The 12,854-nt window shown below is 39.9% G+C and overlaps 1 protein-coding gene across 14 annotated transcripts in view; it reads right to left on the bottom strand.

Annotated features, from left to right (window-relative positions):
- Nucleotides 1-12,854, bottom strand: part of PTPRK (protein tyrosine phosphatase receptor type K) — a 327,907-nt gene that overhangs the window by 41,347 nt on the left and 273,706 nt on the right. For 9 of the 14 annotated variants that reach the window (XM_082216024.1, XM_082216021.1, XM_082216028.1 and 6 more), the window contains exon 14: nucleotides 3,388-3,526. In XM_082216024.1, coding sequence (XP_082072150.1) covers nucleotides 3,388-3,526 — 139 coding nt within the window. Of the gene's footprint in view, nucleotides 1-2,099; nucleotides 2,142-3,387; nucleotides 3,527-12,854 lie in introns of all 14 variants that reach the window. The other 5 variants (XM_082216027.1, XM_082216031.1, XM_082216023.1 and 2 more) reach the window with 2 other exon arrangements.

Genomic DNA, 12,854 nt, shown 5'->3' with positions numbered 1-12,854 from the left:
TCTCTCTCTCTCTCTGTGTGTGTGTGTGTGTGTGTTGATGGGGAAGTTCCCAACATCCAGAGCCAAGGGGATTTCATTTGGCAAGCATAATGTAACTTTAAGATGTGCTAGACCATTTTAATGTCCAAACACCATGCCAAAAAATAGCAATGTGAATGTCCCTTTAAGCCAGCTCTAATATATTTCAATATAGTTGCATTAGGCTCTTCGGAATGTACTGCATTAACAAAGATTAAGGAAATACCCTCAATGACGCTTGCCCAAAGGCTCACATGTAATATTGCCCACTTCTATTGCGGGAAACAAGAAGAAAGGGAACGAATTACGTTAAGTATTAGAGGAGACACCTGATTAAGTTGTCATAGTGAAAAATGTCCAACCAGTGAAGTCTCAGTGACTGAGTTAATTTCTTGCCTATTTTGAATATGGAATAGGATAGGAGGTTAGCATGTTATGCACCACCTGCAGCTGTAAAACCAAGTATCATTTACATCATGTACCACTTTCTGGTTTGGCCGGTCTTTTTATTTTATTTTTTGAAATGGATTTAAATTGATGGAGCTAATTTACCAACAAATGCAAGAATCTTAGTTTAAAACCTATAGAATACAGCTGTGTATTCAATATCAGATATATTTAAATTCACTTCTGTGAACCCATAGATGCAGGATATGTATGAAACACTCTCTTCAATGACCAGGGATCAATTGCAGGCAAACAGGAAGACTACCCAATTAAATCAGTGTCCCGGGAGGATTTATAGCCATGACATTTATAACTAAATTAACAGAGTTTATCAGAAAGTCCCTACATTGCAAGGTGTACCCAACTTGTTCATGTTGCAGCATGAACAAGTTGGGAAAACACTTAGGCATTGTGGCACATATGTATGAAAATGTCATAAAAATCAGGTTCAATAGATCGAAATTCACTTCTGTGAACTTGAGCAGGTGATGAAACTACAGTTTTGATAGTGTTGTCAACAGTTATCCTCAGATGCAGAAATACGTGTTTGCAAGTGTGTATATGAGGACACCCACCCTGGAAAAAATGGGATTTGAAATTACAGTTGCTGACAGACTGTGATTTCAACACATGGCATTCCATAACAGTTTTGAGGTTTCTTCCCACTTGAAACACAAAACAAATGCATTTAAATGGATAGCTACTGAAATTCAACCAGAGTTCTGGAGAATTCTGGCATGAGGACCTGTAGAACAGGCTGGGCAAACAGAAGTGCCCCAAAGAACTCTGCAATCAATCCCCAAGCCAGTCTTTGGGAAGTTCCTATGCCATGCCTACTAGGGAAAGCTGTGAGCCTGATTCCTTTTAATGCCCTGTGTAACACATCCCTCCATCTTATGTGCCAGCAACTGGGCCCATGCATATAGGCCTATTTTTTAAACTATAAGATCTATAAATGTATTCTGTTTAAAGAAACTTGAGATTATAACATAAATCCATGGGTCACTTACACTGCAATACTATGCGTGTCTACTTGGAAACAAGTCACACTGCCGTCCAAATGTGCATAGGATCACAGTTTTTGAACATGTAATTCTGGGTCCATGTGCCCCATGTTTTGCCCTCTCCTAATGTTTATGTCATATAAATAACAGCCCTCTCAGTGTGCACTTCCAGAGTATGGGGGAAGCATGGGAAGGGCAAGAGAGGACCAATATGAAGATGCTGAAATTGGTGTGGGAATAGCCTATCAGATAACTATAGGCACATTACTATGCATACAAATGATAATGAGATACCTGCCCCTAATATGATGAGGTAGTAGGTAAGCATCAAATCCTGAAGGGAAGTTGCATGCTCAATTACATTCTAAGGACATTCCCTACTGAAATATCTTTGCAACCCTAACAATAAATTATTTTTAGATTCAGCAGAGATTGGGACTTTAAAAATCAACACCTTAGTTTGCATGAATGCCTAATAAAGTCGTGCTTTTTGCCACTTTAATATGAATTGCCCTACAGTATTATGTTTATTCTTAAGCACAGAGGTACACAACAGGGGGAAAAAAAAGTGAAAGCACTGTTGGGAAAATCACATATGTATCTAACTAACACAGAACACTATAAGCATACCTAAGGTTTCTAATGCAGACGTTTCTTCTCCATGTTATATATCTCCAGGGGGTAATTGTAAAAAGGCAAAAAATTAAAAAAAAAATCTAATGGAAACCATTTAGACACATATGACTTTCAGGTACAATTCTATTTTTTTTTCTACTTAGTAAAAATGGATAGAAAAATTATTTCATTTCAACATGACAGAGAAACAAATTTATCCTTGTTCTAAGTACTTTCAAAAAAATTGTACCTCACGGAGTTTTTTAATTGTGAAAAAGAGAAAACTCTTTGCAATGCACAAAATTTTTGAACCAAAACAGCCCATAGTTAGTGGTAAAGCACAGGTTCATTTTCCAGCATCTCTAGTTAAGGAACTGCAGGTTGGGTGAGGAAGGTCTGAGACCTTGAAGACCTGTGCCCTCTCAGAGCGATCAGTGCTGGGGCGAGATGGAAACTGACTCAGTAGAAGCAGTTTCGTATCTCCAAACTGTCTTACTCTGAAATGTTGAGGTTTGTGCATCCAAAAGGGATTGAAAGGAAGAAAAAATGCAGGAAAAGAGGGATGTGGTCATTTCTTATTAGCACCTTAACAATCCATTGATGATGATTATGCAAGTTTATGCCAGATTAACAAAGTTAATCATATTTCACTTAAAAGTTCAATGTTATTTAAAAAGAAACATGTAAGCCATTCCCTGCGAAGTTTTACAGTCATTCCTTTTTGCCTGAGTTCTTTATTATTCCAGAAGATGGCGCTATTGTTTTTTTTCTCATGCCTTTGGAGATTACTAAGAAAAAAAGTGTTTTTGTTCAGACTCCTGCCAATACACTTTTGCATTTGAAGGTTTGTGTACTTATAACTCAATGGAAAAAATATGGTGATGTAATGTGATTTTAACTATTGCCTTCTAATATTTTCAAAGGTGGTAATGAAGGTGACATAATTCATACAAGCTTTTCTAAGACAATCTGGCTAGATACAGCAGACTTATTAGCGCCAATGCAAATACCAATATTGCCTTAAACCTTATGAAATAGGATAGTAGGTAAATAAGAAAAATTATTTCAATTACATCGATGTTTTGTACATGCCATTGTCTGTATACATTTAATAGCCTTGGACTTTTCAGAAAGTTTGCTATTTACTCTAAAATACTAGTTCCCTACTCTGCAATATGTCTTAGTTTCAGAATAAGAATGTAGTCCCTGACAAAGGTTTTCATGAAATGTCCTGTGAAAAAAATTCTTTTAGATTACTTGACAACACCCAATGAAAAGAAAAGGGCAAATTTACGATACCTACCTTTTTTTGACAATTAATATGACAAGGAGGAGGAGGAGAATGAAGACCAGAATTCCTGCACTTATCCCTGCTATTTTCACAACACGATCTGTCTGCTTAGCTGGGTCAGGAATTACCTCTGGTTCTTCTGTTGCTGCTGCTGAGAGAAAAAGAAATAAAAGTTATTTGAATTCCTCGGATCAGAGAAGATCATGGCCCCAATCAAATGGAGTCCCAGAATGTTAACCTGGGCCACACACAAGGATCACTTTTAAAAAGCTAACTGATCAGCTGCTTTGAAGAAAGGGAACTGAATCCTGCTATCTTCCACTTGAAAATCTGATGGATAGGCTTCCAGCCTTATTGAAGGGATTCTTAATATTGGACTCACTAGTTCACTTTTGAGATGCATAGTCATCTTTTCCCTATCCTTCCCTTTCGCTTCTCTCTGCTGTGTTCCTTTGTCTATCTTGCATGTCTTGTCTTGCACTCTCTCTCCTATGAAAATGTAAACAATAACAACAACAAAAAGAGAATGTGGTGGGTGTCATTCATGCAATCCTCCGGACATTGGGACACAACACTAAGGGCTCGTCCACATTCCCCATGGAAAACCAGCTGTTTACTGCTGAATCAGAACAAATGTCAGCTGGGTTTTCTGTGAATGGACATTTGTTCCACTTTGGTGGTAAACAGCAGGTTTTCCAGAGGAAAGTGGCAGCGTGAATGGAAAACCGCTCTGACCTGTGCCTAGAAAGTGTGGATTAGCCCATGTTGCTCTAGCCAATAAATTGGTAAAGAAATGTTGGGGAAATGGAATAAGAAGTTGTCTGAATTCAGCCTGTGTGCGCAGAAGCTACAAAAAAGCAAATCCCATGCTAGGAATTATAATATGATGGACTGAAAGTTAAAACTTCCAGTATCACAACACCTTTATGCAAACTTGAAATATGATAAACAGTGCTGCTTGCCACACTGAAAAAAAAATATTGTAGAGTTTGAAAAATGTTCTGAGAAGGGCAACCAAAATTACTGGGGTCCAGAGCATCTTCCCTATGAATAAAGGACACAACAGCTGAGGCTTTTTGGTTTAGTGAGGAGGGGAAGCAGCTGGAGAAAGGACACCATGGGGGTTAATAAAATTACGGATGGTACAGTGTGTGTTTCCCCCTACACTTAAAACTAGAATTTGAGGTTAGCTAATGAAACAAAATTATTCAACTGGGTGCAGTAGCATGTATAGACCTTTCCAGGGTTGGCCTGTGCAAGTGAGTTAGCAGAGTTTGTACAGCAACTTCATATGCTGATGCCTCCCCACCCCCCGCCATTTGCTGCTTCAAATGTCAATTTCCATTTAATCTCTTCTGCACCCTGGAATAATGTGAATTTTTTAACACTGCACTAGTTCTGCATTTTCACTTTATAACTACCCTGCAAGAAACACATTGTCCTGAGGACATTCATGTGACCTTGGTTGTGTTATTAAATCCAAACATAGACATTGTCATTATCCCCGGAGAACATCCTGTATTTTAGAATAGTTAACAGAACTATTTGCATTAAGATGAGGGTAAACAATGGCTCTGTCTGTGGTACAGTTAAGCAGGAACTGTATGCACAATGGAGATTGTCTTAAAGGAAGAGTAAAGTAAAATCCAGGTAGAGCTTTCAGAGCGTCTCTAGAGGATTCTGTATTCAGAACACTTGTTTGACCAGCATCACTGTAGATTTGGAGATTTTTTTAAAAAATGCCACCATTCACAAACTCCACAAGTTCATCAACCAGCATTCTGAATATACAGATGTAAGGAGAAAACCTATGTTTGTAGATCTGCACTTGCAATTAGGTCCAGAACCAAGAAAGCCTGGCCTTTAACAAAATTATAATAGAATAGTACATATATTAGTTTAATTTTTGTTTCAGGACCTCAGAGAAGTTTACAACACAATGCTAAACATTAATAGCTTGAGGAATGTTTCATTGAGCTGTGTTCTCCAGTGATCTCCCAGGTAGCATATGCATGAACAGGATGCCCTCATACCATTCTCTGAGTGCATTGTATACGTTAGGTTTTATGTGCACTGAATGGAGAATGTGTCTAGACTCTGGCTTTCAGTTAAAGGCATGGAGAATGTGCACAACTTGACAAAGGAATAAATAGTGCATTTGTTAGTTACCCAGACTGTCATACTATTGCATTTAAATATATATTATACTTTGTAATATTCTCTCCCACCATTCTAAATGCTAAAATGATTTTCTGTGACATGACACCACTGAGATTCAGTGTCTCACGATCCATCCAGTAACAGGCTTTTAAAACCTACTAGTTTGCAGATTCCTGATCTTGCTGACCTAACACAATCAGTGAGGGCATGATGAGTAGTGCCCCAGCATACTAAAGTCTCTTCTAGAAATCATTCTGACATATTTGATTTAACACATTGCTCATCACCTGCAAGGCATCCTTTTTAGAAAAGAGCTTCATATATCACATTTGGAGAAAAGCTTCATAGCAATTACATCATGAATTTGTCCACTGCACCATAAGCATCAGGCCACCGCAATGCCCACAATTCAGTTATTTTATATATCACTAAATAACCCAAGGGACCCTCAGGTTTAGGCTGGTCATCTCTATCCTCTATCTATCTATCTATCATCTATCTATCTACCTATCTATCTACAGTGAGGGGGGAAAGTATTTGATCCCCTGCTAAATTTGCCCATTTGCCCTCTGATGAAGAAATGACCAGTCCATAATTTTAATGGTAGGTTTATTGTAGCTGTGAGAGACAGAATAACAACAGGAAAACCCCCAGAAACCTAGAAGACAAAAGTCAGAGATTGATGTGCATTATAATGAGTGAAATAACTATTTGATCCCTTTGCAAAAGATGACTTAGTACTAGGTGGCAAAACCCTTGTTGGCAATTACAGAGGTCAGACGTTTCTTGTAGGTGGCCACCAGGTTTGCACACATCTCAGGAGGTATTTTATCCCACTCCTCTTTGCAGATCCTCTCCAAGTCAGTAAGATTTCAAGGCTGATGTGTAGCTACTCAAACCTTCAGCTCCCTCCACAAATTTTCAATGGGATTAAGGTCTGGAGACTGGCTAGGCCACTCCAGGACCTTAATGTGCTTCTTCTTGAGCCACTCCTTTGTTGCCTTAGCCGTGTGTTTTGGGTCATTGTCATGCTGGAATACCCATCCTCGACCCATTTTCAATGCCCTGGCTGAGGGTAGGAGGTCTCACCCAAGATTTGATGATACATGGTCCCATCCATCATCCCTTTGATGCAGTGAAGGTGTCCTGTCCCCTTAGCAGAAAAACACCCCCAAAGCATAATATGTCCCCCTCCATGTTTGACGGTGGAGATGGTGTTCTTGGGGTTGTAGGCAGCATTCCTCGAGTTGAGTTGATGCCAAAGAGCTCGATTTTGGTCTCATCTGACTACAACACTTTCACTCAGATCTCCTCTGAGTCATTCAGATGTGCATTGGCAAACTGCAGACGGGCCTGTACATGTGCTGTCTTGAGCAACGGGACCTTGCAGGCTCTGCAAGATCTCAGTCCTTCACAGCGTAGTGTGTTACCAACTGTTTTCATGGTGACTATGGTCCCAGCTGCCCTGAGATGACTGACAAGTTCCCCCCATGTAGTTCTGGGCTGCTTCATCACCGTTCTCCTGATCATTGCAACTCCACGCGATGAGATCTTGCATGGAGCCCCAGACCGAGGGAGGCGCATTATTGCACCAACTGTTGTCACCTTCTCACTAACCTGCACAGCCTTGTGCAGGTCTACAATCTTGACCCTGACATCCTTGGACAGCTCTTTGGTCTTGGTCATGGTGGCTACTTTGGAATCTGCTGGATTGATTGCTTCTGTCGACAGGTGTCTTTTGTACAGGTACTGTAATGAGCTGGGATTACAGGTAAGACCTCTCTCTTACAGCAGGTGCTTCTAATCTCAGCTCGTTACATACAGTGAAGATATCAGGTAGCCTGACATCTGGCTGGTTGATAGGGGATCAAATACTTATTTCACTCATTATACTGCACATCAATCTCTGACTTTTGTCTTCTGGGTTTCTGGGGGTTTTCCTGTTGTTATTCTGTCTCTCACAGCTACAATAAACCTACCATTAAAATTATGGACCAGTCATTTCTTCATCAGAGGGCAAACAGGCAAATTTAGCAGGGGATCAAATACTTCCCCCCTCACTGTATCTATCTATCTATCATCGACACAAAACTGCCTCAAAGTGACTTGCAATGTAAGAGTAGAACTACTAAAACAAAATATAGGAATAAGAGTGCCTCTGTCTTATCTGTATTCAGCTTCACTTTATTGGCTCTCATTACTGAGGCCAGACAGTGAGTACATGTATTGTTGAACCTGCAGGTGTAAAAAGAAACACAGAGCTGCATATCATCAGCATAATGTGACAGCATGCCCCAAAATTCTTGATGACGCCATTCATCAGTTTCATGTAGATATTAGAGCAGTATGGGGGGATAAATCTGAGCCCTACAACACCTCACAGTGAAGATTCTCTGGAGCCCACAAGCACCAAACAATCTAGGTAGGAATAGAAACACCACAAAGCAGTACTGCCCATCCTACTTGGACAGCTGGTCCAGAAGAATACAACTGTCAATTGTATCAAAACCACCAAGAGATCAAGAAGAATTAAGAGGGACAGTGTCTCCCTGGCATGTGGGCAAAAATGGTGGGCATTCAGTTGCATCCTACTTCTCCTACCCCCCTGCTCTCTGCCTCCAAATTTGCTGCAGAGGGTCCTCCAACTCTCTGGACTAGATTTTGAGGTCTGTTGTAGAAGCAGGGCAGTAGCACTGGATACAGCCTACTGATGAAAGATACATCAATAACAAGACTTCCTAGCACTCAAACTCAGTGTTAGATGGTGGGAACTGTTGGCATGGGACAGTAAACAAAGGGACTAGGAAAGTGTAGAAGGCGAATAAGGAAACTTCTAAGCAATAACTATTTGTATAGTAAAATAGATTATATTTAAAGCTAGAGTGGTTATACCAATAAAAACTTGTATCAACATGTTTCCTGCTACATTTTTGTTTAGATGTAGTTCTGGGGGACCTTGAGATTCAGATATTAATATGTTTCTAATTTTCCATATTGCCTTTAAAGGGGAAAAGGAGCAAAACAAAGCAAGCTATATTAAATATAAACTATAATTTTCAGAATGGTTCCAAGTGAACCAGATTACAAAAACAGCTTTTGCACTTTAAATCTAGATTTAAGGATTTTAACCAGTTGTGATCTGATTAAAATGAGGACACAACATGTCCTCATTTATGAAATGACAGTAATTCTATTACATCAAACCTAGGAGGATGTCTCTATGAATAACCATATTCTTTAAATTTGAAAATACAGAATGATCACATCTTCTCTGGTGTTGGAAACATATAAGCTGATCAACAATCAGAGACCCAATTCCTTATTTTCTGGGTGTTTTTGTCTTTTTAAATACACGATACTTAATTTACACACACACACACACACACACACACACAAATTATGCCTTCTATCAATAGGATTTGCTTCAGATCTGAGTGGCCACTTATAGGCATGATCACATTAGATCTTATTTTGAGAGCTGTGGTTAAAAAAATAGAGAAATTTAAGAATAGAATCCAAGTGATTTTCTGTAACAGCAAAATTCAGTTCCTTAGACTGCAATCCTAAACACACTTATTCTACAGTGAAACACAAATAGATTGGCTTCAAGTTACTTCCATGGTGAGATAAAGATACCACTGGCTCTCTGAGGGGGATGAGCTGAGGGTAGGGTTGCCACCAGTACTAAGAAAAATATGTCCACCATTTTTGGAGAAAAGTGTCCCCTGTCCTGTTTGGACTTTAAAAGGGACACATTTTTAATATATTTAAGCTCCTCCTTCAAACTGTGTGGGCAGAAGGTGGGTCTGTTGGGAGGAGGAGGGCAAAAGCCTGAGCAGGAGTTTCTGTGGGCAGAGTGTGGGTTCATGAGGAGAAGAGCCAAGAGTGAGAGCAGGAGTTACCACAGAATGCAGGCAGAGGGTGAGGTGGGGCCGGGAGGAGGAGTTTGAGAAAGTTTTTGCATGGGCAAAGGGTGGGTTGTGGAGAGCTATGTAGCATGGGCCTGCTATGGTGGAGTCTCGGGTTTTCCATGGGGGGGGGCAGCAGTTGGGTTGGAGAGTGAGAGAGGGGGGGGGTTGCAGGGGGTAGTCTGGGGCAGAAGAGAGAGAGTTATTGCACGGGCAAAGGGGGTGGGTCAGATTTGGAGAGCAAGTGAGGGGGTTTGCACAGCCCTGGTGGAGAGCTGGGGAAAAGAAGTTTTACATGGGCAGAGCAGGTGGGTTGGAGACGGAGGTTTGAGCAGGCCAATAGAGAGCAGGGAGGGATTGGGAAAGAGAGTTGTTGAACAGGCAGAGGTGCATATTTTTCTTACAGTTGTAAATCATAGTGCTTTTGTTGTTGTTTTCATTCAATAATGTAAACCCTGTGTGACATTGTAATGGATTGCTTTGAAGTCATTTCTGTGCCAGGGAAAGTACCGTAATTTTTAGCCCCTCAACTCCCCCCCCCCACCCTACCAACCTGTCCTTTAGTTTGCCTGACCAAAGGTGGCAATTCTAGCTTGAAGATATGCAACTGATATGTGCATGTCAGCCTCTGCAAATCACAAATACTGGGTATGTTTTTACAGTATTTTTTCAAAAAGTGTTGCTCCTACATATTACAGTGTTAGCCATGGTGGCATGTGATACCATAATTTCTCATAATTTATTGAATGGCTCTGGTGTTTCAGATTAATATGTTTATAAACAAGGTGTTTGCTCCCACAAGGAATGATCAGTGGTAGCTCTCCATTTTTTGACACCACTGAAATTGACTGATTTAGTTGTTCAGATCCAAACATATTACCCAGAGTTGGCTTTCATTCCAAATAAACTTAGGTTTTATATTCAACAGGCATGATTATTCATAATGCTATGGGTTGATAACTGAAAACCACAAGCCTTTCATTAAAATGTAGAAACTACATACACAGCTGTACTCAAACCACTGTGAAACATTATGCCTGTCTAAAATACACAGAAATGTTGGCAAGCAATCTTGCAGGGTCTGCTTGAATATTACAATATTAGGCAGACATTCAAGATGGATTACACCATACAGTGCTAAACTCCAATTAGTTTAAAATTTTAAAATGTTATTATCAACCAAGACCAGCTGATTTTAAAGATATGTTTAGGACAAAATAGATTATGTTTCATGGCAGGGCTACAAACAATTGAAACCGATGATACATTAACTGCTGCAAACTAAGAAAAATGAAAACAAAATTTCTGCCCTTTATAACATTCCAGATGTTAGAAACATAACCAATAATTATCAATACATGACAGCTAAAATGCTGAAAGAGAAAAACCCTAGCCTTTCATAGTCGGGTTGCTTATTATGCTCATATATGCTCATATATATTTTTAAATATTACAAATAGTTCAGTTCTTAAATGGGCTGAATATCAGGCCTAAATACTCTTACAAATTTCCAAGAAGATACTCCTGCTTTTCTTACCAAGAAGGAAGCACAGTCTTTGCTGTGGGGGAAACAGTCTATTTGGAGAGAGTATGTGTCAGAACTTATGCTGATGTGTGTAGATGAACAGACCGTTCTGGGAACAGGCAGCGTATAGAACTAGCAGTCTACTGGGACAAAAAGAGTTTTAAAAAATACGCCACCCACAAATATAATATTAATTAGGTGATCTAACATGAGTTTGAATTTTATTTACCGGTATGTATTATTTATCTATTACAGTTATACCTCAACTTTCCTCCAAAGAGCTCAAGCTGCTGCAGTTCTTCTCCTATTTTATCCTCACAACAACCCTGTGCAGTAGGCTAGACTGAAAGACTGTGACTGGCATAAGGTCACCCAGTCAGTTTCATGGCTGAGCAGGGATTTGAACCCTGGTCTCCCAGGTCCTAGTGCAACACACTAACTGCTAGACCATCTTGCCTCAAATCAGTGAGTCAGTGGGAAGCCAACGTGATGCCCTCCAGAAGTTGCTGGGCTCCAAATCCCGCCAGTCCAGAATTTTCAAATGCCATGGATGATGGGAATTGCAGTCTAACGGAATATCCATTGCCCCATGTTGGCTGCCCCTTGAGTTAACACATAAATAGTGACCACAGTTCAAGATTGTGCCGCTCCTAATTTCCTCCACTCTGTCCAGTTTGCAAATTAACACGCAGGATCTTCAATGGGAGAAGACATAGGCTAGCTAGAAAAATGGTGGTTTTGATGTGGAATGGATTTAAACAGAAGAATGTGCTGCTCATAGATACAGAACTGTGAGCAGAGGCTGCATGTGCATGCTGCAGCTTCTAAAGGTTGTATGTGGATGCCAGCAGCACTGTGGATCCAGTCACAGAGTGGTTTTCACTTCATAACATGTCGCCAGGAGCCATGTCATGCCTAAGTTCTGAAGTAGCCTGACACATCTACCCAGTATATCAGTAAAATTTACCCCCCCCATACACACACAACAAAAAAGACTTAGGTGGAGGAATGAGACAGATCTATTGGTCTTTTCATATTTGACTTGTGAAATATCCAACACTAAACAATCATTTTAGTTATCAGGTATTACAGTGGTACGTCGGGTTACAAACACTCCGGGTTACAGACTCTGCTAACCCAGAAATAGTACCTTGGGTTAAGAACTTTACCCCAGGATGAGAACAGAAATCACGCACTGGCGGAGCAGCGGCAGCAGAAGGCCCCATTAGCTAAAGTGGTATCTCAGGTTAAGAACAGTATCAGGTTAAGAACGGACCTCTGGAACGAATTAAGTTTGTAACTAGAGGTACCACTGTATTCAAACTGGGCTTCCTCCATGGCTTGATTGTCAGATAAAGAGACATGTAAACCCTGCCATTTTATCACTGCCAACTGTCTAATCATCCCTGGTGATCACTACTCATTTGCTTCCTATAACACTGTCATATTCTATAACCTTATCCAATTCCCACACTAATTAAAGCTCTCGGCTGACTGAAATCTGGCTTTCAATTTTTTTGTGCTAGCTATTGCTGTGCATGAATTGTGTTCCTCTCACATATTCTTGCTGGAAGTTAACATTTTATGTATTAATGTATACTGTACCGCCAAAATAATTCCAATAATTAGTTAGGTAATATTAGATAATGGTGGTAGAGGTGGTAAGATTTCTTACCTACCCTTCATTATAAGGTCCCAGGGTATGTTGAAAGTACAAAAACTGTACTTTTTTAAAAAAGTAAAACCAACCAACCATAGACAACAATCATTAGATTAATTAACAATTTTGAGTATTTTGAATATTATTTCAGATACAGAAATCAGCTTGACCTCACCTTAGTCAGATCAGAATAATCTTTATTTGCATCAGCCACTAAAGGTAAAGG

Source organism: Podarcis vaucheri (genome assembly GCF_965113315.1).
Source record: "Podarcis vaucheri genome assembly, chromosome: 3".
Taxonomy (NCBI): Eukaryota; Metazoa; Chordata; class Lepidosauria; order Squamata; family Lacertidae; genus Podarcis; species Podarcis vaucheri.
This window is presented reverse-complemented; position numbering and strand designations above follow the sequence as displayed.